At 44.5% G+C, this 23,551-nt stretch overlaps 1 protein-coding gene across 4 annotated transcripts in view; it reads right to left on the bottom strand.

Moving 5' to 3' along the window:
• Positions 1 to 23,551, bottom strand: part of LOC110495946 (semaphorin-4B) — a 101,187-nt gene that overhangs the window by 41,195 nt on the left and 36,441 nt on the right. For 2 of the 4 annotated variants that reach the window (XM_021571502.2, XM_021571494.2), the window contains exons 2-3: positions 22,732 to 22,993; positions 6,622 to 7,048 (exon numbers count right to left, since the gene is read on the bottom strand). In XM_021571502.2, coding sequence (XP_021427177.2) covers positions 6,622 to 6,775 — 154 coding nt within the window. In that variant the 5' untranslated portion in view covers positions 6,776 to 7,048; positions 22,732 to 22,993. The remainder of the gene's footprint in view (positions 1 to 6,621; positions 7,049 to 22,731; positions 22,994 to 23,551) is intronic. The other 2 variants (XM_021571519.2, XM_021571509.2) reach the window with 1 other exon arrangement.

Here is a 23,551-nt window from a genome sequence, read left to right as displayed (position 1 = left end):
GAACGGAGTCATGCTCTGGGACCTGGTAGAATGTATGATTACTATCCTGCTGAGGTGAAAAAGCAACATGACCTGTGAGTGATAGAATGGTGCAGGGCCACGGTCGAGCAGAGACAGGGGCATCTGGAGAGCATTAAGACATCAGATCCACCGGGAGATTCATTAGGCAAGCTGTGAGCCAGCTGTTTGTTTAGGGAAGGGCCTGGCTCTCTCTGGTTAGCAGGAGACTAGAACTCACACATGGTAGCATGAAGAAAACGCCATGGTGATGCTGAGAATGCTGGCTAGTGTACACACAATCTATGTGAAGAGGGTGCTGGTTGCCACAAGAGTGAACTGAAGATGTGCATATTAATGGATTGAAGATTGAGTATCATAGAGCTCAGTAGGCCAATTACAGAAAAACATAATTTTGCCTAATGAATAGCTTGGTATTCAGTAGGCAAAGAGGGGCATAACAGATTTCATGGGAACCATAGCAACATTTATTGGGAAAATAATGTCATTTGACTGCTTATTTAAACAGGGAAGTGTTTCCAAAAGCCTACAATTTGCAAACAACGGTGCACCTCAGCTATAATTTCCCACAGGAAAATAATGTTGTCCTTCCATGATCCTGGACCAGGTCTGCTGGTCAGAGATAGCATGCTGCTGTATGCTGCTGAGTGCTGCTGCTGACCCCGGTTCATCCTCAATATGGTGCTCCCCTTCGCAATGTAAACCTGCTTTGGCATCAGGCTTTCAGGCTCAGGACCCCTGCTGCACTACAGGGAGAGGCTGAGCATCAGCACTGTGTCATGACCTCATGTAGTCAGGGTCCGTGGTGTGGGAGGCCAGCAAGGGGCTGATCAGGCTGGCTGGCATGACTAGACCAAACAGTGTGATGGGGTATTCCATTTCACAACACAGGCTAGGAGATGAGGGAGGAAGAGGAGGAGAAAGAAGAAGGAAGAGGAGAAGGTGAAGGAGGAGAAAGAAGAAGAGGAGGGGGGAGGAGGAGGTGCAGCGATGAGGGTGTTTTCATAAAGGCGACAGGCCTTAGGTGATTTATGAGCAGCTCCCTCCCTGGCGGACTGGAGAAAGTGGCTGTCTCTCATAAACACTAGTAACATCAACATCAATGTTGTCATCTTTTAATACTATGAACAAACAGATATCAGTGTGCTGCAACATCTAGACTTTTGGTAAAAGGTACAACCGCATGTTATCACTAATAAAATATGGTAAACAATCAATCATATATCTCTTTTCATGGATGAGATAATAAATCAGTGTGATATCCGTGGTCCAAATGGCTAGCAGTGTGATATACAGTATGGTATCTCTGAAGGCTCTCCATACTGCAGGCCTTTTATGGGCAGTCTACATGTCTCTGCCAAGAGGCTGCGGTCTAATGGAGCATATCTAAGCACCTACAACCAGACCCCTCCCATAAGCAACACAGTCCACAGCCATGGACGGCCATTTCATGCATACATAAAGAAGAGTACGGTATAGTAGTTACATTGTGCAGCTATAATTGTGCTTGGCATATTCCTTATCTCGCTTGACAAGATTGTCATTTTCAATCACTTCAACGTGAGTGGCTCAACAGGCATAAACACTGTCCTATAGGACAAGAACAAAGCACATTCTAATATACATGATGTGCTTTGTTAGTTTCAAATGAATGATGTTCTTAATTATTAGTGCTGTGGGTATGGCCCCAACATGTTGATCTCTACCGTGACTGCCTGCACTGTGTTTAACTAACAGAGGGCTGAATAGATCAACGGGGAATGAGAGACCATATAAATCACATATAGGTGTCCCTTTAAATAGCATTCTAGCACACTAAGCTCTCCGGCATGGTCTTTCATTAAAGACAGGAACAAAAGAGGAGGGCAAAGCAGATGTAGGCTCTCCTCCCTGAACCCATGATCCGTCCTGATAGGCGCATAATGAGAACCAGACCAATGTTCACACCATAACACACACAAATCCCCTTTCATTATTCATGGGAGTTTAGTCTCGTCATTAAGGCGGAGAGAGGGAACTGAAGGGGAGGGGAGAGGAAGGCTGTCCAGGATAATGTTGCTGATGCCGGGCTGAGGAGGGACTGGGGAGGTCCAGGCTGGTCTGACCACACCACAGACATAAGGCTGGCAGGGATGTAGACTCACATATACAGTGCCTTGCGAAAGTATTCGCCCCCCTTGAACTTTGCGACCTTTTGCCACATTTCAGGCTTCAAACATAAAGATATAAAACTGTATTTTTTTGTGAAGAATCAACAACAAGTGGGACACAATCATGAAGTGGAACGACATTTATTGGATATTTCAAACTTTTTTAAGAAATCAAAAACTGAAAAATTGGGCGTGCAAAATTGTGTCCCACTTGTTGTTGATTTTTCACAAAAAAATACAGTTTTATATCTTTATGTTTGAAGCCTGAAATGTGGCAAAAGGTCGCAAAGTTCAAGGGGGCCGAATACTTTCGCAAGGCACTGTATGCAGACAGGGCTGAGAGGCAGAGGGGGGTGGGGGAGGGTTCTGTATGGCCCAGGTCCCTGAGGCTCACAGCATGGAATGTTGCTTTGATACAGTAAACACAGAGTGACACAGCCCTTCAGTGGGGGGCCTGGGAAATCCATCACACCGGCACTGACGTTAGCAGGCAACGGCAGCTCCCATTGTCAAGCCACTGGCAATCAGCATCCCTATTGCCATAAACATTTTGTTTTCTGTTCATGAGTGTTTGCTTACCAATTGAAAATATGTCACTACTGGACACTAACATGTGCCTATTCCAATCTTTTTCCCAAATCTATATTGGTCATTTAATTGTCAGTGGGACCTCATAATTCCCCTGTCAGGTTCAGATCTGCAGTCGTATAGTTAGGCCTATACGACTGTAACTGTTTCATGAGGGGAGAGACGGTTTCTTTACTACTGAACCTCTCAAAGTTAAGAGCTGTGAGTCACTCCTGTAGTTAGTCATTTCCTTATGTTGACTCCGTTGAGTAAAAGCATAGCTCATCAGTAGAACAGTAAGAGGTAAGAAGTACAGTAATGTGATATTAATTACCTTGCAGCTGGTTTATTCCTAATAAATGCTGCTGTAACTATTTACCCCCCCCACCCTTTTTTCTTACAGACACACAAGTAAGAAAATAGAAACTTGTCCCTACTGTATATCCATAATCTTGATCAAATCTTGACATGGCTGAAAGTTACTTATGTTTATTTTTTATCCTCTTTTTCATGGAATCCAATTGTTTGTATTTCCTATCTTGTCTCATCGCTACAACTCCCGTACGGGCTCAGGAGAGACGAAGGTCGAAGGTCGAAAGTCATGCGTCCTCCGATACACAACCCAACCAAGCCATACTGCTTCTTAACACAGCGTGCATCCAACCCGGAAGGCAGCCGCACCAATGTGTCGGAGGAAACACCGTTAGCGCGCACTGCGACCGGCCAGTCACAGGAGTCGCTGGTGCGCGATGAGACAAGGATATCCCTACCAGCCACACACTCCCTAACTCGGAGGATTCTAGGCCAATTGTGCATCGCCCCACGGACCTCCCGGTCACGGCCGGTTACGACAAAGCCTGGACGCGAACCCAGAGTCTCTGGTGGCGCAGCAGTACAGCGCCCTTAAGGAGGCCGCAGGAGAGTGACATTTTGATCTTACATGTTTTATGGTGTTCATTCAGGATGAGTGATTAACCCAAAACGCTAATATATTTTCCAGTCCAAGGAGACGTGTGAAACTGCCTTTTCAGTTTGTGAGTGATGGTTTTTGCTGTTGTGAAACGTTCCGTCGGGGCCATGCTGGGGGCTTTGTGGAGGCTGGCAGGTAAGAGAGATGACCTGGGACTATAGAGGTCCACCAAGGGAAAGCCAGGATGCAGGTTTGGACAGGCAGGACAGGCAGGACAGGCTGGGACAGGCAGGACAGGCAGGCAAGACTCCAAGCTGAGGCCTCCGTGACCCATTTCAATCGTCTCCTCTCCTGGCCTCAGAAGAGCACACACACTGGCTTAATCTACTGTAGGTGTAGATAATATGACAAGGCAATCTGCGCACTGTTTCTATGCCAGTAGGTGCTTAAGACTATAGGCGGATCCTAAAAGGTGAGTCATTGGGAACAACAGTAAACTAACCCTACATGCCTGCATGTATTCTCTTGCATTACTTCTATCCCAGGTAAATAGAACTAAAGGTTTTGTTCTCTATGAAAACAAAAAATATACAGATTGATGAAAAGTATAACCTAGGTGGATTTCTAGTACTGCCTTCTACAGAACTGCATCCATTGCCCACCAAATGGCCTGTAAGACCTGAGACCATGTGTACTGTGATGAACTGGGTTGTAAAATCACATTATCAATAGTTCACACCCAATGGCATGGGAGCCATCCATAGCTTTAGCATTATGTGCATACTGTCATCAACCATGGCAGAGCATTGGTACGTTGACAAAATGGGCTGCATTGCAATTACATATCCTTTGCTTCCAAAATCACCAATCAGGAGCCATACTGAGATCAGATAATGAGAGCACAAAGTCATACAACTCCTGATCCCTATACTTCTTAGTTCAACATGCACTGCGCTGACAGAAGACTTGTTTTGAAGACATTTTTGGATATGGATGGTGTAAGTTTATCTTGCAAACAAATGATCAGCTACTACTTAAGTTAACTGTGTAAACAAACCATTAGCCGAGATAAGAGGATGGCTGCAGAAGAGCAATACCTCCCGTGTTGATGAAAACTGTGTGTGTGTGACATTGTCCTGAGTAAGACCGAGTGCAATGACCTGGTTCATGTTGTAACTACCTCTGACCTGCTATGACTTGACAGACCCACCCTGATGGAGCTGCCATTCATGCTCTGGGATTTAGCTGGCTTTCCTGCCATTAAGTTCTAGATGTGGGGTAACACACAGAGCAACACACCCAGTCAAATGCATGGTTTGGAATCTTTTCATACTGCTAAGCCATCATGAATGTTCCTTCATGGGACTGTCATTGACAGGGTAACTCTTATTGAAATGTCTTACAATGATAGAATAAGTTAATCAACGGAAACACAAAAGCATTGAAGCAAAATGTAAAACCACTGACAGGAGCATAATTCTCCCAGTAGGTTACAGTATCAGTATCTTGTACTGAGTAACAATATATCACTAATACCGTGCAGAACACGTTTTCTCTCCCTTTCAACAGGAAAACCATGAATAGTGTGTGAGGCACTGTCCTGAAATATCAGCGGCTTTCCGGGAGCACGGCAGTTAGTGATGGGGGGAAATAATCTATACAGTTACTGTACATCTCGGGATATATATATATTTTTTTACAATATATCGTATTGTATTGTTTTGACAGTATTGCAATATTATTCTTGCGTTAGTTGTCTGCACCTGGACCAGAACTCCAGTATTTTTCCTTCATAACTTGTTCTCCATCTTCTTTTTTAAACAGGGAGCCAATTTGTTTTCAGCACTTTTATTTCCATGACTGATCAAAACTCGTTCTCATGGCTCTCTCTCTTGTCTCGCTGCAGCAGACATATGGTGAGCAATATGTTTGGAACATCAAATCGCAATAAAATCACAGTATCCAATCGCAATACACATAGAATTGTGAGAATCGCAAGACATATTGTATCAGGGGGTCCCTGGCAATTCCCAGCCCTAATGGCAGCTATGTAAATGCTGTGCTCTAACTCGATGTGTCCCATGGAGAACACACTAAGCTCCTCCACAGGGCCACAGAGCTGGTTAGAGAGGAATAGCCTTGCTCCCATTCGTCTGTTTATCAACACCTTGCCAAGCATTACTGTGCATGTCAAATATCCCTCAAAGCCTTGCCTGAGCCCCAGGCCCCTCCAGAGCTCTCCTCTCCTCTCAGCAACCTGGACCATCCCAGCCACCTCCACCCCAACCCCACACAACTCCCTGCTCTTATTCATAGATGAACAACAGTTCTGGGATGGGAGCAGGCTGAGGCTCCCTTACACACCCGGGTCAGTGGGGAGGGCACCCAGTGAGGGTAAACACTCTGGCCTCTCTTTTTCTCTTGCTTTGTTTCTCCAACACTAAAGGAATGCTTGTGTTTCTCACACTATGAACTACGACTGGTCCAGGAGAAACATAAAACCCTTTTCACGTCAGCAGTTGTCATAAAGTGCTTATACAGAAACCCAGTCTAAGACCCCAGAGAGAAAGCAATGCATACGGTATGTAGAAGCATGGTGGCTAGGAAAAAGAAAGCCTGGAACCTAGGAAGAAACCTAGAGAGGAGCCAGGCTCTGAGGGATGCGCTGGGTGGAGATTATAAGAGTACATGGCCATTAAGGCCGTATCATTCTTCAAGATGCTCAAACATTCATAGATGACCAGCAGGGTCAAATAATAATCACAGTGGTTATAGAGGGTGCAACAGGTCAGTACTTCAGGAGTATATGTCAGTTGGCTTTTCATAGCCGAGCATTCATAGGTTGAGACAGTAGGTGCGGTAGAGAGAGAGAGAAAGAGAAAGAGCGAGAGAGAGAGAGAGAGAGAGAGAGAGAGAGAGAGGGTCAAAACAGCAGGTCCGGGACAGTCAGGAAGGAAGGCGATGGATGACACTTACTGTAAGTGAAGCTGAGTCGTGGAGTGACATCGTCCTCGGTGGCAGCTGCTTGGACAAAGGCGTAGGCCAGTAGGAGAAGGAATGCCGGGAGACAGAGCTGGGCCATGCTTATTGTCCACATAGCTCCTCTCCTCACGACTGCCAGCCAACTCATACGGTTTGTCTTTCACGATTTTAGGGAATTCATGAAGAGTGTCTTCTTCTCCCCTGTGTATATTTCCTCTCCCTCTCTTCCTGTAGGTCTGGGCTCCCTGAATGGGAGACTGGTGCTCTGTTGTAAAAGTGAAGCCGGGCAGCTCCTCTGGGGCTACAGATGACTCTGGGCTTGGACTGATGACATTTCACCTCACAACGAGCCTTCCAGGATGGACAGCCGCCTCCAATCAGCCTCGATGCACTCAAACCACCCCAGGGGCTCAGCTGAGATCTGCACACATGAACAAAAGAACATTCATTCACATTGGCGTACAGACAGTGCAACACAGCTCACATGATTCTTCTCTTTATCATGGAACATTGGTTTGGAAAAACACTCCATTCGCGCACACGTCTCAGGTCTAACAAAGGGTTTAGCCATAAGGCTACTAGCTACATTGGAGTTACTTTAGGCTGAGTGCACTTCCCTATGTTTGTATTTGTTGGGCATAACTGGATGGACGTAGATTCATTTCACAGCCTGTAGCCATGTCGGTCTGTTTTCAACTGGGCAGAGAGCATACTTTACCTGGACCAACAAAAACACATCATCTGTTCACTTAACAGGCCCATCAGATCATATTTGACATGCTGAGACAAACAGAGTTGAGACAAACAGAGTTGAGACAAATACTCTCCTCTCTATGGGGCTCTGACCTTTTCAGTACATGTTAATATCATAATATCACGCAGCATGTATGGGCATTCAGGTTTTGTTTCTAATGGTAAACAAATAGAATACACAAAGAGAGATGACTTGGTAATGATTCACAAAATACTAAGCCATAAATTATCTCTTCCCGAAGGCATGCATTTCTGTGTGCATAAGGTACTGAGTGAGGTCAGGCTAACTGGATGGTGTCTACTACTGACAAAAAAAACTCAAGCTCTCGAAAAGTGGTATCACCATGCGTATTAGTGCTGGTTGTTTGCCTGAGTGGTGCATAAATGCAACCAGAGTAGGCTATTTCTTGGAAACATTTGTTGCTGTGGGTTCTAGTCCAAAGCAAAGAAAAGGCATGTCCCTATCAGACATCAGCTCATATTGCAGTGATGGTCAGAGGCACTATGCACCTCAGGCACTGTCCAAGCATTGAGATTTGATCATGTCACACCAAATCAAATACAATTTTATTGGTCACATATACAGGGTTAGCAGATATTAATGAGTGTAGCGAAATGCTTGTGCTTCTAGTTCCGACCGTGCAGTAATATCTAACAAGTAATCTAAGAATTTCACAATAACTACCTTATACACACAAGTGTAAAGGAATGAATAAGAATATGTACATAAAAATATATATGGATGAGCGATGGCAGAACGGCATAGGCAAGATGCAGTAGATGGTATAGAGTACAGTATATACATATGAGATTAGTAGTGTAGGGTATGTAAACATTATAAAGTGGCATAGTTTAAAGTGACTAGTGATACATTTATTACATCCAATTGTTAATTATTAAGTGGCTAGAGATTGAGTCAGTATGTTGGCAGCAGCCACTCAATGTTAGTGGCTGTTTAACAGTCTGTTGGCCTTGAGATAGAAGCTGTTTTTCATAATCTCTGTCCCAGATTTGATGCACCTGTACTGACCTCGCCTTCTGGATGATAGCGGCTCGAGTGGCTGTTGTCCTTGATGACCTTTTTGGCCTTACTGTGACATCGGGTGGTGTAGGTGTCCTGGAGGGCAGGTAGTTTGCCCCTGGTGATGCGTTGTGCAGACCTAACTACTCTCTGGAGAGCCTTACAGTTGTGGGTGGAGCAGTTGCCGTACCAGGCGGTGATACAGCCCGACAGGATGCTCTCGATTGTACATCTGTAAAAGTTTGTGAGTGTTTTTGGTGACAAGCCACATTTTTTCAGCCTCCTGAGGTTGAAGAGGCACTGCTGCGCCTTATTCACCATGCTGTCTGTGTGGGTGGACCATTTCAGTTTGTCCGTGATGTGTATGCCGAGGAACTTAAAACTTTCCACCTTCTCCACTACTGTCACGTCGATGTGGATAGGGCGGTGCTACCTCTGCTGTTTCCTGAAGTCCACAATCATCTCCTTTGTTTTGTTAATGTTGAGTGTGAGGTTATTTCCCTGACAGCACACTCCGAGGCCCCTCACCTCCTCCCTGTAGGCCGTCTCGTCATTGTTGGTAATCAAGCCTACCACTGTGGTGTCGTCTGCAAACTTGATGATTGAGTTGGAGGCGTGCATGGCCACGCAGACATTGGTGAACAGGGAGTACAGGAGAGGGCTGAGAACGCACCCTTGTGGGGCCCCAGTGTTGAGGATCAGCAGGGTGGAGATGTTGTTTCCTACCCTCACCACCTGGGGCTGGCCCGTCAGAAAGTCCAGGACCCCCAGGGCGGGGTCGAGACCCAGGATCTCGAGCTTAATGACTAGTTTGGAGGGTACTATGGTGTTAAATTCTGAGCTGTAATCAATGAATAGCATTCTTACATACGGTGCCTTGCGAAAGTATTCGGCCCCCTTGAACTTTGCGACCTTTTGCCACATTTCAGGCTTCAAACATAAAGATATAAAACTCTATTTTTTTGTGAAGAATCAACAACAAGTGGGACACAATCATGAAGTGGAACGACATTTATTGGATATTTCAAAAACTGAAAAATTGGGGGTGCAAAAATTATTAAGCCCCCTTAAGTTAATACTTTGTAGCGCCACCTTTTGCTGCGATTACAGCTGTAAGTCGCTTGGGGTATGTTTCTATCAGTTTTGCACATCGAGAGACTGACATTTTTTCCCATTCCTCCTTGCAAAACAGCTCGAGCTCAGTGAGGTTGGATGGAGAGCATTTGTGAACAGCAGTTTTCAGTTCTTTCCACAGATTCTCAATTGGATTCAGGTCTGGACTTTGACTTGGCCATTCTAACACCTGGATATGTTTATTTTTGAACCATTCCATTGTAGATTTTGCTTTATGTTTTGAATCATTGTCTTGTTGGAAGACAAATCTCCGTCCCAGTCTCAGGTCTTTTGCAGACTCCATCAGGTTTTCTTCCAGAATGGTCCTGTATTTGGCTCCATCCATCTTCCCTTCAATTTTAACCATCTTCCCTGTCCCTGCTGAAGAAAAGCAGGCCCAAACTATGATGCTGCCACCACCATGTTTGACAGTGGGGATGGTGTGTTCAGCTGTGTTGCTTTTACGCCAAACATAACGTTTTGCATTGTTGCCAAAAAGTTCAATTTTGGTTTCATCTGACCAGAGCAACTTCTTCCACATGTTTGGTGTGTCTCCCAGGTGGCTTGTGGCAAACTTTAAACAACACTTTTTATGGATATCTTTAAGAAATGGCTTTCTTCTTGCCACTCTTCCATAAAGGCCAGATTTGTGCAATATACGACTGATTGTTGTCCTATGGACAGAGTCTCCCACCTCAGCTGTAGATCTCTGCAGTTCATCCAGAGTGATCATGGGGCTCTTGGCTGCATCTCTGATCAGTCTTATCCTTGTATGAGCTGAAAGTTTAGAGGGACGGCCAGGTCTTGGTAGATTTGCAGTGGTCTGATACTCCTTCCATTTCAATATTATCGCTTGCACAGTGCTCCTTGGGATGTTTAAAGCTTGGGAAATCTTTTTGTATCCAAATCCGGCTTTAAACTTCTTCACAACAGTATCTCGGACATGCCTGGTGTGTTCCTTGTTCTTCATGATGCTCTCTGCGCTTTTAACGGACCTCTGAGACTATCACAGTGCAGGTGCATTTAAATGGAGACTTGATTACACACAGGTGGATTGTATTTATCATCATTAGTCATTTAGGTCAACATTGGATCATTCAGAGATCCTCACTGAACTTCTGGAGAGAGTTTGCTGCACTGAAAGTAAAGGGGCTGAATAATTTTGCACGCCCAATTTTTCAGTTTTTGATTTGTTAAAAAAGTTTGAAATATCCAATAAATGTCGTTCCACTTCATGATTGTGTCCCACTTGTTGTTGATTCTTCACAAAAGAATACAGTTTTATATCTTTATGTTTGAAGCCTGAAATGTGGCAAAAGGTCGCAAAGGTTCAAGGGGGCCGAATACTTTCGCAAGGCACTGTAGGTATTCCTCTTGTCCAGATGGATTAGGGCAGTGTGCAGTGTGATTGCGATTGCATCGTCTGTGGACCTATTGGGGCGGTAAGCAAATTGGAGTGGGTCTAGGGTGTCAGGTAGGGTGGAGGTGATATGATCCTTGACTAGTCTCTCAAAGCACTTCATGTTGACGGAGTGAGTGCTACGAGGCGATAGTCGTTTAGCTCAGTTACCTTAGCTTTCTTGGGAACAGGAACAATGGTGGCCCTCTTGAAGCATGTGGAAAAAGCAGACTGGGATAGGGATTGATTGAATATGTCCGTAAACACACCAGCCAGCTGGTCTGTGCATGCTCTGAGGACGAGGCTAGGGATGCCGTCTGGGCCTGCAGCCTTGCGAGGGTTAACACGTTTAAATGTTTTATTCACATTGGCTGCAGTGAAGGAGAGCCCACCGGTTTTGGTAGCGGGCCGTGTTAATGGCACTGTATTGTCCTCAAAGTGAGCAATAGACTCAATGGTCTATTTTTTTTAATCGACCAGTTTTTTTAAATTAGGATTCTTCAAGGGGTTAGAGAGAAATATAGCTGGGTTGGAGTTTTGAAAATGCATACATATTTGCATTTTTACAGTTGAGTGATTTAGTTGGGTAGTAAAATAGACATAAATTTAAAAACAGGAGACAGGACACCTTCCGCAGTGTTGATACCTGGAGTAAAACATGTATCCTGTCTCATCCAGATGCTCCTGATTAATTCATTGTATAGTCAATGAGGTGCTCTGCGGCTCCCAGGTGGTGGTGAGACATTCTTAACCTGAGGGGCTTTCTGACATTTGATACATTTTGATCATCTGTTATTCAGTACCACTTGTAAACAAAACCTCTTCACAGCTTTAATGACCGCAGTTTAACATAAAGACGATGACAAATGCCACATGCAGAAAATAACCTCATAACTTAATTCGCTGTAGTTATAGTCGTGATGTCAGTCCTATTCCAAAATAAACGTTCTTTGAGATTCAAGCAAAAGATTCCCCTGTGGGAATCTCAAGTGCATAATCACAGGTGTGCAGTAAAATAACCCCATTTTATGTTTCCCTCTTGATTTAGCTTAGTCTCTGAATCTGTATTCTGCCTCTGACTGCCATTCACCTGTTCCACATAGACAGATGCTTGGGCCTTAGACTGGCATCAGGTACATTATTGACTGGGAATCTTGAATATAAACCAAAAATAACTTTACTCATTTTTTATATTGACTGGCCGACCTCAAGTGTAACTCAATCTCCTAGAGTATTGGTAGTATTTAAAGGGCTGACCGGAGCGGTAATGGAGACCACTCTAGTGTGCTGTGTAGGCCTAGATAATTGGGATACTGTTCACATTACATTCTGTGACCGTAGAGGTCTTGCCCTTTGCCATACTCTCAATTTCAGTGGTTCACTTTACTTTTATAATGCTCTTAAACAGCTGCTTTGTGGGTTTTTTCATGATGATTTCATATATCATATTGACAAGCTGTGGGCATACAAGGTAGTTTGTGTCCACCAAAGCTGTACTGTATGTAAACTATAAATTGCTGATGCTATGTATTGGCCAATTGTAACAATGTGCGCTGAGAGTCAGGAAGCAAGTTCAGGGAGTGTTTTAATAAATAAATGGAACATAATGCAAAACAAGAAACTCAAACAGCACACAGACATGAAACAGAAACAAATACGCCTTGGGAAGGAACCGAAGGGAGTGACATATATAGGGAAGGTAATCTGGGCAGTGATGGAGTCCAGGTGAATCTGATGACACGCAGGTGCACTTAACAATGGCAACAGGTGTGCTCCATAACGAGCAGCCTGGTGACCTAGAGGGTGGAGAGGGAGCACACGTGACACCAATGAGAGGCTTTGAAGCCACCGGATGGGCATATTGGCACTCCCTAGAAGAAGCAGTCCTCCATAGGAATGAATGAAATTCTACAGTTTTCCAATTAGCTGAAAGGCCAAAAATACATGCATTTATGTATTTTGTTGTTGTAGTGGGAACAGTAACATACTTTCAAAAAATTGTACTTTAAGGACATTTTTTTGATATATTTTTGAATGCTACATTTTTATGTTTAAATCATATAATATAATGTTAAAGTATACATTAAGGTGTCTGCAATAGAATAAAGATGGCAAAAACAAATGTAGACATTAATAAATTAATTTCAATAGCTTAAAAAATAAGAGATTTTACAACAGTGAGGGAGTGTCACGATGGGGTGCGGTTGCTTCAAAACAGTGCCCCAGGTATTCATCTAGTTTATATATAAATCATTGGTGTCCACTCATGGTCTTGGCAAGCACATTAAAGATATAATTAAAAATTGATGTAATAAATGTATCACTCACTAGTCACTTTAAACAATGCCACTTTATATGATGTTTACATACCCTACATTACTCATCTCATATGTATATACTGTACTCTATACCATCTACTGCATCTTGCCTATGCTACATGGCCATTGCTCATCCATATATTTATATGTACATATTCTTATTCATTCCTTTACACTTGTGTGTATAAGGTAGTGTTTGTGAAATTGTTATATTATTTGTTAGATATTACTGCATGGTCGGAACTAGAAGCACAAGCATTTTGATGCACTCGCATTAATATCTGCTAACCATGTGTATGTGACCAATAGCATTTGATTTGATTTGAAATTCTAAAGAGCTAAAAAAGAGAAGCGTCAGAGAGTTGTGAAGGTCTGCTTGGCTACACTGTAACTGTAGCCCCTGCCAAGTGCCCCTGTCCTTTGTGTGGACTGTTGCGTGCTATAGACAGGGCCATGGTGAGGGCCACATCAGCAGGGGAGACAGCGGCAAGCATCATTAGCCTTCTTTGTGAGAAGCAAATTGGAGTCAAGTCCATCTGACCAATGAGCAGCTGCTGCTCCACTAATCCTTCTGTTGTGTGACAGGCAGAAGTAGAGACCTACACTACACTACTGGCCCACATGTATCAGTCGGAGTTTTGCTGAGGCACACCAACAGTTGAACTTTATGGGAATAAGAGAAGGAGGTCCTCTCTGACAGCATAGAGATTGCAACTGTACTTCTCTCTCCAGTATGGTTTGAATATACTGAATTGTCTCATCATCTCTTTCACAGAAAACACCATATAATTTGCTCTGGTCAAGATACCACGGACCATAGCAAACACATATGATACATCTGAAGAAAGGATTTCTGCGGTTTCTTTTTGACTCCCTTTTCATTCAGATACAATCAGGTTGGAGCAAACCTTTCTGCTACTGTAGCAAATTTCAAGGTTGTGGAAAAGAGCTGCGAGTTAGTTTCCCATTCAGGTTGGAATAACATATTTAGCATGTCTCCTTTTGACACAATGTAGGGAAAATAATATATCTTAGCGGAAACTAAAACAGAAGTCAAAAACATTCACACACTTCACTTTCCAAACGGAACAAAAACAGACATTCATTCTCCTTCCTCTCTATGCAGATGATGCCATGGTTCGTTGTTGAGGTGGTAAGTGAGCAGGTCTACATTTTCTACTAGGCTACAAGTTATCCAAGGCATAAAGATGCCTTCCAATTCATCACCAGCCTATCTTCTGCATGAGTACTAGTAATGGTTTTGACGGTCCGGTCAATGCAATTGATTAGAGCTGAGCGATTATCCAAATAATTTGTTGTTGTTGTGGTTATTAAACAACTAATTGACAGACGTCGGTGCATTGACTTAAATTCCATTTAGTTCTGTTTTTAGTGAGCCCAACGTGTCATTTCTCTAGAGGGAAATCAAATAATTCACTAGATAAATCATGTCAAGAACTATGTGGGACGCTGGGCTAAAGGAAGTTGTAGTTTTCATTAAGCAAATATTCAACCTAGAAACGTGGTAATGCAATACAATGACCATAATCCATTGAGCCTGTTCTATCCAGCTCGGACAGAGATGGATAAACTTTTTAGCCTGCTACATTACATGCTCACCACACCGCTCTAGCGTTGCAAAATAGATTTACACATACATGTTATTCAATCATTTCACCCACACTGCTCGCGCGCGTCTGCATAGCCAGGCGCTAAAATAGAACTTGGTTCTATTTGTGACGCTTGATCCGCTGCATTTGTTTTTAGGAGCATATACCCACATGGGTGATTGAAAGATGAACTGAGGTTCACACTCCAGTCCAGTTGGTAGTGGTAATGCACCTTGAAGCTGGTTGCCTACTGCCATATAAAGTCCAAAGAAGAAGAAGAATCCTGAAAGAGAGATTACTAGCAATGAACTCAGTTGACCCTTTTATCTGTGTATTAATTGTTGGCGTACAGTATCTTGTGCATTTCTGGTAAAATAACAACCCAGGACAAATTAGCTAGCAACAACAAGCTAGCTAGTTAAATTGCCATGAATGTTTAATGCTTTTTGATCTGTCCCCAAATGAATATAGTTAGTTCAGAGTTTGTTTTGATATTTCAACCTGCGTGTCCTGATCGCATCTGGAGTGGGTGGACAATATCAACCTTCGCGCGAGGGGTCTGGTCAGCATGTTAGGTTAGATACACACAGACCGCATGTGAGAGGAATGTAGACAACACAATGAGGAAAGAGAGGGATAGAGACAGTTCGTGAATGTATGCCTTATCTACTTTGAAGAACTAGTAAAATTATTTAGTCAGACAGCTCTAGAGGCATACTAGTAACACTAAAGACAGTATGGGGAGCACAGAGATAACTTTGTCTAGCTGGCTGGCTGCTACTGCCTGATCAGAGATGAGATGACGACTTTAAGGAATAAAAAAATATTAAATTATACAATTATTTTTAAAAGTAATACACAAAAAATATGTTTTTTCTTTCATAGAAATGTCCTATTTTTCTATTGATGTGGCAATTTAATGTTCACTATTTTTGGCATTGGAATTTTTGCATTTATGTAAAAAAAATAAAAAAATTGAAAAGGGGATATATTTTTTCAATTATAGAACGGAAACTGAGCTGACTTCAAAAAACACTAGTCGCTCATTAAACCCATTAAACTTATTGGATTTTCCCAGTCACCATCAGAGTCAATCTACTGGCCTTCCTAGTTACGTTCAGAGTCAATCTACTGGCCTTCCTAGTTACATTCAGTCACTCTACTGGCCTTCCTAGCAACTGCCAGAGTCACTCTACTGGCCTTCCTAGTTACTGCCAGAGTCATTCTACTGGCCTTCCTAGTTACTGCCAGAGTCATTCTACTGGCCTTCCTAGTTACATTCAGTCACTCTACTGGCCTTCCTAGCAACTGCCAGAGTCACTCTACTGGCCTTCCTAGTTACTGCCAGAGTCATTCTACTGGCCTTCCTAGTTACTGCCAGAGTCATTCTACTGGCCTTCCTAGTTACATTCAGTCACTCTACTGGCCTTCCTAGCAACTGCCAGAGTCACTCTACTTGCCTTCCTAGTTACTGCCAGAGTCACTCTACTGGCCTTCCTAGTTACTGCCAGAGTCACTCTACTGGCCTTCCTAGTTACTGCCAGAGTCATTCTACTGGCCTTCCGAGTTACATTCAGAGACACTCTACTGGTCTTCCTAGTTACTGCCAGAGTCACTCTACTGGCCTTCCTAGTTACTGCCAGAGTCATTCTACTGGCCTTCCGAGTTACATTCAGAGTCACTCTACTGGCCTTCCTAGTCACTGCCAGAGTCACTCTACTGGTCTTCCTAGTTACTGGCAGAGTCACTCTACTTGCCTTCAAAGTTACTGCCAGGGTCACTCTACTGGCCTTCCGAGTTACATTCAGAGTCACTCTACTTGCCTTCAAAGTTACTGCCAGAGTCACTCTACTGGCCTTCCTAGTTACTGCCAGAGTCACTCTACTGGCCTTCCTAGTTACTGCCAGAGTCACTCTACTGGCCTTTCTAGGTACTGCCAGAGTCACTCTACTTGCCTTCCTAGTTACTCCCAGAGTCACTCTACTGGCCTTCCTAGTTACTGCCAGAGTCACTCTACTGGCCTTCCTAGTTACTGCCAGAGTCACTCTACTGGCCTTCCTAGTTACTGCCAGAGTCACTCTACTGGTCTTCCTAGTTACTGCCAGAGTCACTCTACTGGTCTTCCTAGTTACTGCCAGAGTCACTCTACTGGCCTTCCTAGTTACTGCCAGAGTCATTCTACTGGCCTTCCGAGTTACATTCAGAGTCACTCTACTGGTCTTCCTAGTTACTGCCAGAGTCACTCTACTGGTCTTCCTAGTTACTGCCAGAGTCACTCTACTGGCCTTCCTAGTTACTGCCAGAGTCACTCTACTGGCCTTCCTAGTTACTGCCAGAGTCACTCTACTGGTCTTCCTAGTTACTGCCAGAGTCACTCTACTGGTCTTCCTAGTTACTGCCAGAGTCACTCTACTGGCCTTCCTAGTTACTGCCAGAGTCATTCTACTGGCCTTCCGAGTTACATTCAGAGTCACTCTACTGGCCTTCCTAGTCACTGCCAGAGTCACTCTACTGGTCTTCCTAGTTACTGGCAGAGTCACTCTACTTGCCTTCAAAGTTACTGCCAGGGTCACTCTACTGGCCTTCCGAGTTACATTCAGAGTCACTCTACTTGCCTTCAAAGTTACTGCCAGAGTCACTCTACTGGCCTTCCTAGTTACTGCCAGAGTCACTCTACTGGCCTTCCTAGTTACTGCCAGAGTCACTCTACTGGCCTTTCTAGGTACTGCCAGAGTCACTCTACTGGCCTTCCTAGTTACTGCCAGAGTCACTCTACTGGCCTTCCTAGTTACTGCCAGAGTCACTCTACTGGCCTTCCTAGTTACTGCCAGAGTCACTCTACTGGCCTTCCTAGTTACTGCCAGAGTCACTCTACTGGTCTTCCTAGTTACTGCCAGAGTCACTCTACTGGTCTTCCTAGTTACTGCCAGAGTCACTCTACTGGCCTTCCTAGTTACTGCCAGAGTCATTCTACTGGCCTTCCGAGTTACATTCAGAGTCACTCTACTGGTCTTCCTAGTTAACGCCAGAGTCACTCTACTGGTCTTCCTAGTTACTGCCAGAGTCACTCTACTGGCCTTCCTAGTTACTGCCAGAGTCACTCTACTGGCCTTCCTAGTTACTGCCAGAGTCACTCTACTGGTCTTCCTAGTTACTGCCAGAGTCACTCTACTGGTCTTCCTAGTTACTGCCAGAGTCACTCTACTGGCCTTCCTAGTTACTGCCAGAGTCATTCTACTGGCCTTCCGAGTTACATTCAGAGTCACTCTACTGGCCTTCCTAGTTACTGCCAGAGTCATTCTACTGGCCTTCCGAGTTACATTCAGAGTCACTCTACTGGTCTTCCTAGTTACTGCCAGAGTCACTCTACTGGTCTTCCTAGTTACTGCCAGAGTCACTCTACTGGCCTTCCTAGTTACTGCCAGAGTCACTCTACTGGCCTTCCTAGTTACTGCCAGAGTCACTCTACTGGTCTTCCTAGTTACTGCCAGAGTCACTCTACTGGTCTTCCTAGTTACTGCCAGAGTCACTCTACTGGCCTTCCTAGTTACTGCCAGAGTCATTCTACTGGCCTTCCGAGTTACATTCAGAGTCACTCTACTTGCCTTCAAAGTTACTGCCAGAGTCACTCTACTGGCCTTCCTAGTTACTGCCAGAGTCACTCTACTGGCCTTCCTAGTTACTGCCAGAGTCACTCTACTGGCCTTTCTAGGTACTGCCAGAGTCACTCTACTGGCCTTCCTAGTTACTGCCAGAGTCACTCTACTGGCCTTCCTAGTTACTGCCAGAGTCACTCTACTGGCCTTCCTAGTTACTGCCAGAGTCACTCTACTGGCCTTCCTAGTTACTGCCAGAGTCACTCTACTGGTCTTCCTAGTTACTGCCAGAGTCACTCTACTGGTCTTCCTAGTTACTGCCAGAGTCACTCTACTGGCCTTCCTAGTTACTGCCAGAGTCATTCTACTGGCCTTCCGAGTTACATTCAGAGTCACTCTACTGGTCTTCCTAGTTACTGCCAGAGTCACTCTACTGGTCTTCCTAGTTACTGCCAGAGTCACTCTACTGGCCTTCCTAGTTACTGCCAGAGTCACTCTACTGGCCTTCCTAGTTACTGCCAGAGTCACTCTACTGGTCTTCCTAGTTACTGCCAGAGTCACTCTACTGGTCTTCCTAGTTACTGCCAGTCACTCTACTGGCCTTCCTAGTTACTGCCAGAGTCATTCTACTGGCCTTCCGAGTTACATTCAGAGTCACTCTACTGGTCTTCCTAGTTACTGCCAGAGTCACTCTACTGGCCTTCCTAGTTACTGCCAGAGTCACTCTACTGGCCTTCCTAGTTACTGCCAGAGTCACTCTACTGGTCTTCCTAGTTACTGCCAGAGTCACTCTACTGGCCTTTCTAGGTACTGCCAGAGTCACTCTACTGGCCTTTCTAGTTACTGCCAGAGTCACTCTACTGGCCTTCCGAGTTACGTTCAGAGTCACTCTACTGGTCTTCCGAGTTACGTTCAGAGTCACTCTACTGGCCTTCCGAGTTACGTTCAGAGTCACTCTACTGGCCTTCAAAGTTACTGCCAGAGTCACTTTACTGGCATTCCAACATGGTCTCAGAGAATTTTGGTTAGGCGAAGGGTTAGCTAACATACTAAGTCGTTGCAAAGTAGCTAAAAATTAGTAATGATTTGCAAAGTTGCTAATTAGCACCACCTTCTGTTATTGCCTTAAAGCTGTGACCAAATGCATATATAAATGGGAGCTATAGATCTGTCATTCTCATTGAAAGCAAGTCTAAGCAATGGTAGATCTGTTCTTTATGCGCTATTTCTATGCTTCTCTTGCTTAAGTTTAGATTTAGCGTCTTTTACTTTCAGTTTTGAACAGCAGCTTCAAACAGCTGAAAATACAATATTTTTGGTTATGGAAATTACATTTCACAGCGGTTTAAATGGTACAAAGATTCTCTACATTATATTTGCTTGTTTTGTCACAAATGGAATTTAGGTGAAAAATTGCAACCAGGAAATGGCGGGATGATTTCTGCATATTTATGCAACATTCTGTCTTATGTAACCATACCAAACATAACATATCATACTAATTTGAATGTCCCAGATTTGGGGCGGCAGGGTAACCTAGTGGTTAGCGTGTTGGACTCGTAAATGGGAGGTTGCAAGTTCAAATCCCCAAGCTGACAAGGTACAAATCTGTCGTTCTGCCCCTGAACAGGCAGTTAACCCACTGTTCCTAGGCCGTCATTGAAAATAAGAATTTGTTCTTAACTGACTAGCCTAGTTAAATAAAGGTAAAATAAAAAAAACATTTACTATGTTACATCTTGGAGACCAAGCTGGGCCTTCCTAGTTACTGCCAGAGCCTACTGGCCTTCCTTCCCCTGCCCAGTTACTGCTATAGTCCTATACTGGGAGAAACCAAAGCATGTGAGAACTGATTCATTCACAAGGCTGAGATAAAAATAAAACCAAGTCCCATAGCAGCAATCCAATAGGGATGAGTGCTTATAGGGAGGCTCAGCTGCATCATACAGTGACGTGCCACCATGGAATTGTTTACGGAAACATAATTTTCCCATTGTACTGTTACAGGGAGCTGGAGAAGTGGTTGAATGACAGGAGTTTATTCAAGGCAGAGCAAAGTCTTGAGGTAATCTAGACACATTAACTCAACATTAAAAGAGTTAACAAGTTGAGAGCAGGATAAACTGCTGCAATGTTATCTTTCCCACACTGAATTTTTTTGCATAGAGGGGTCTGACGTAAAAGAGGTATAATTCCCAATACTCGGAATCAGTCATATCCTGCATATCCTCCTGTTCCTGTTGTAAACCCTGGTGTACTGTATATCACTGTATTGCAAAGTCAGTCAAAGGATAGTTCTAGATATAAACGTGTGGAACTCATAAATAGCGGTGCTTGTAGTCCTACTAGTTAAACAGGTGCTATGTCTATCAGGTTTGCAATTCGAGCAGCACGGGAGGGGTCAAGGCTTCCTGAATTCCACTGTGGTAGTGTTGACTGGAAAAGTGTTGACTGATATAAATAGCTATGGTCCCCCTTGCTATGCCCATCATCTATACACACACACACACACCTGTAAACACAAGCACTGGCCACCTGCGTCACACACAAACTGGACACCATCTGGACAGCCTGGGTCACATGCTCCCAGATGTGTCCTTCGGCCTGTGTTGGCCCCTCCAGTACTCTGCTCTAGTAAAGCAGGTTCAGATGGGATGTGTTAAGGAGCAGATGTGATGTGTGAAGTGGAGGAGGTGATGTGTGACAGGGATGATGTGATGTGTGACGGGTATGATGTGATGTGTGACGGGGAGGATGTGTCATCTGTCAAGTGGGGCTTAAATGGAAGATCGGGATGCAGACACATACTATGGACCCTAGGCCTGACACATTGGCCATCAGGCTAGGAGGCCAGGGGAGCAGTGTTGACACAGTCCTACAGCAACACTCATAGGTTATTTCACAACCAGTCACACAGATCTAAAGATACCACAGCTGAGGAAGATAAGGAGCTGCAGAAGCACTTCCGAGCAAAGCTGCAGAGCGCCAGTATCGGAGCCATAGTAACTAACTGACAAAGCAATTTAGGAATTTCTACAGAGAGGGAGATATCATCACATTATCCTCTGGAGACTACTTCCATTCCACTGCAGCACATCATCGTTGCTGTTGAGATGACCCTCTATAGTTTTGTTAGTGAATGGGAACTCTGCAGCCAGCCAGTCTGTGTGATGAGGTAACCGAGGGGCCTGGAAAGGCCACATCTCTTTGCCCATTTCAATGTCTACTCCCTATGCCCAGCTTAGCGTAGTTAATGGTTCATTACATTAATTAATGTAAATATGTTATTTCAAAATCTTATTCAACTCTTGATCAGAGATGGGGACATTCTGAACTGCAGGTTTTTGGGAGTGTAAGATTCATCAAGCTGTCTTACGACACTGTCTTTGTAAGGTTCTGTATTTATTTTCTTAGTCAACCTTGTGTTCTGTTTCTTTGTGTTAATGAACGTAACCCTGTCTTTCATTTTTGTTAATTCATTTCACCTGTTAGTTACTCACCTGGTCTCATCAGCTCCTTACTTAGTTCAGTTCATTCTGTTTGTGCCTTTGTAAGGTATTGTTCGCTTTGACTCTAAGCCTAAGCTTACTAAGCCTTTTCCTAGCTCGTTTGTGGGAACCAGTTATAGCCTTCAGTCCTAGTTTTGATTCACCTGCCTGTTTGCCTAAGTGTGTATGGCCATTGCCTGCCTGTGACCGCGATTCCTGCCTTCTGCGAAGCCGCTGCTGCTCTGCGCGTGAATCTATACCTTTTTCTCCCTGAGTATTCATTACAGTATACCTCACCTAAAAACGGAATGGATTCAGCGAAGCTACAGTGGCGCCTAACCCAGCAAGAGGAGCGTATGGAGGAAATCTGCCATCTTCTCCGGCATCCTATCCCTACTCCTCCGATGCCAGGTATCGTAACCCATAGCCCTCCTTCATTCATATCCATGCCTGGTAAATATGACAGTTCACCTGGGAAATGTCAGGGATTTCTGATGCAATGCAGCAAATACATTGAGCACAACCCCACTAACTTTGCCACCCACAAGAGCATGGTGGATTTTGCTGTCTCTACTCACAGGCAAAACCCTGGATTGGGCCCCCGCCATATGGACTGCCAACAGCACAGAACTCGGATCCCAGACCCATTTTCACACCCTGGAATGACTCGGTCACTCTCCTTCCGGTCGTCCTATAGGAGACCTCCTCATAGACCTTCAACAAGGACGCAATTCAGGTGCTGAGTATGCCCTCGAGTTCCGCACCATGGCTGCAGGGAGTGGATGTATTGAGGCTGCTTTACTTACCATCTACCGATGAGGGCTCAACAGGGAACTTCAGGCGGAGCTGGCCTGTAGAGGTGACCTTCAGGATTTAAATCCATACATTCGTCTGTCCATCTCCATCGACCACCTCATCGCCGACCGCTGAAGATCTCTGCCACCCAGGAACACCAAACCTTCTCTCTCCATGATCCCGTCTGAGTCTTTCAGAGCACATGCAGTTGGGCCATGCTCCTCTCCCGTGTATCGAACGTCAAAGGCGGATCCAAGAAGGGCTCTGCCTATACTGTGGAGGGAAAGATCATCTACTCAGCCATTGCCCTGTTCGCTCCCACAGAGAGATAAGGGTCCCTCCATTGCCATGCAGGTAGGAGTGTCCTTATTTCTAAACATATCCCAGAAGCAATTCTCCGTCCCAGTATTGATAACCATGAAGGGGGTTACTAAGTACATAGAGGGCTCGATAGATTTGGGAGCAGCAGGTAATTTTATCGATCACCAGCTAGTACAAGAGTCTGACATCGATCTAACACATGTCACCCCTCCCTTAAGGATTAACACCCTGGACGGACAGCCATTGGGCAGGGGCTTCATTATGCACTTGACACAGAGCTTCACCCTCCAGATTGGAGTCTTCCACACCGAAACCATGGAACTCTCATCCCCTAAACAGCTACTCATCCTTGGACACCCCTGGCTTTGTTGTCATGACCCTGCCATCTCGTGGCGACAAGGTCAACTACTGTCCTGGTCTTCTACCTGCTTCTACAGTTGTCTCAGCCTACCCTGCAGTGCCACACAGTATACCATCTGAATACACCCAGTACAGCAAAATCAAGTACTC

Source organism: Oncorhynchus mykiss, chromosome 2, assembly GCF_013265735.2.
Source record: "Oncorhynchus mykiss isolate Arlee chromosome 2, USDA_OmykA_1.1, whole genome shotgun sequence".
NCBI classification, from domain to species: domain Eukaryota; kingdom Metazoa; phylum Chordata; class Actinopteri; order Salmoniformes; family Salmonidae; genus Oncorhynchus; species Oncorhynchus mykiss.
This window is presented reverse-complemented; position numbering and strand designations above follow the sequence as displayed.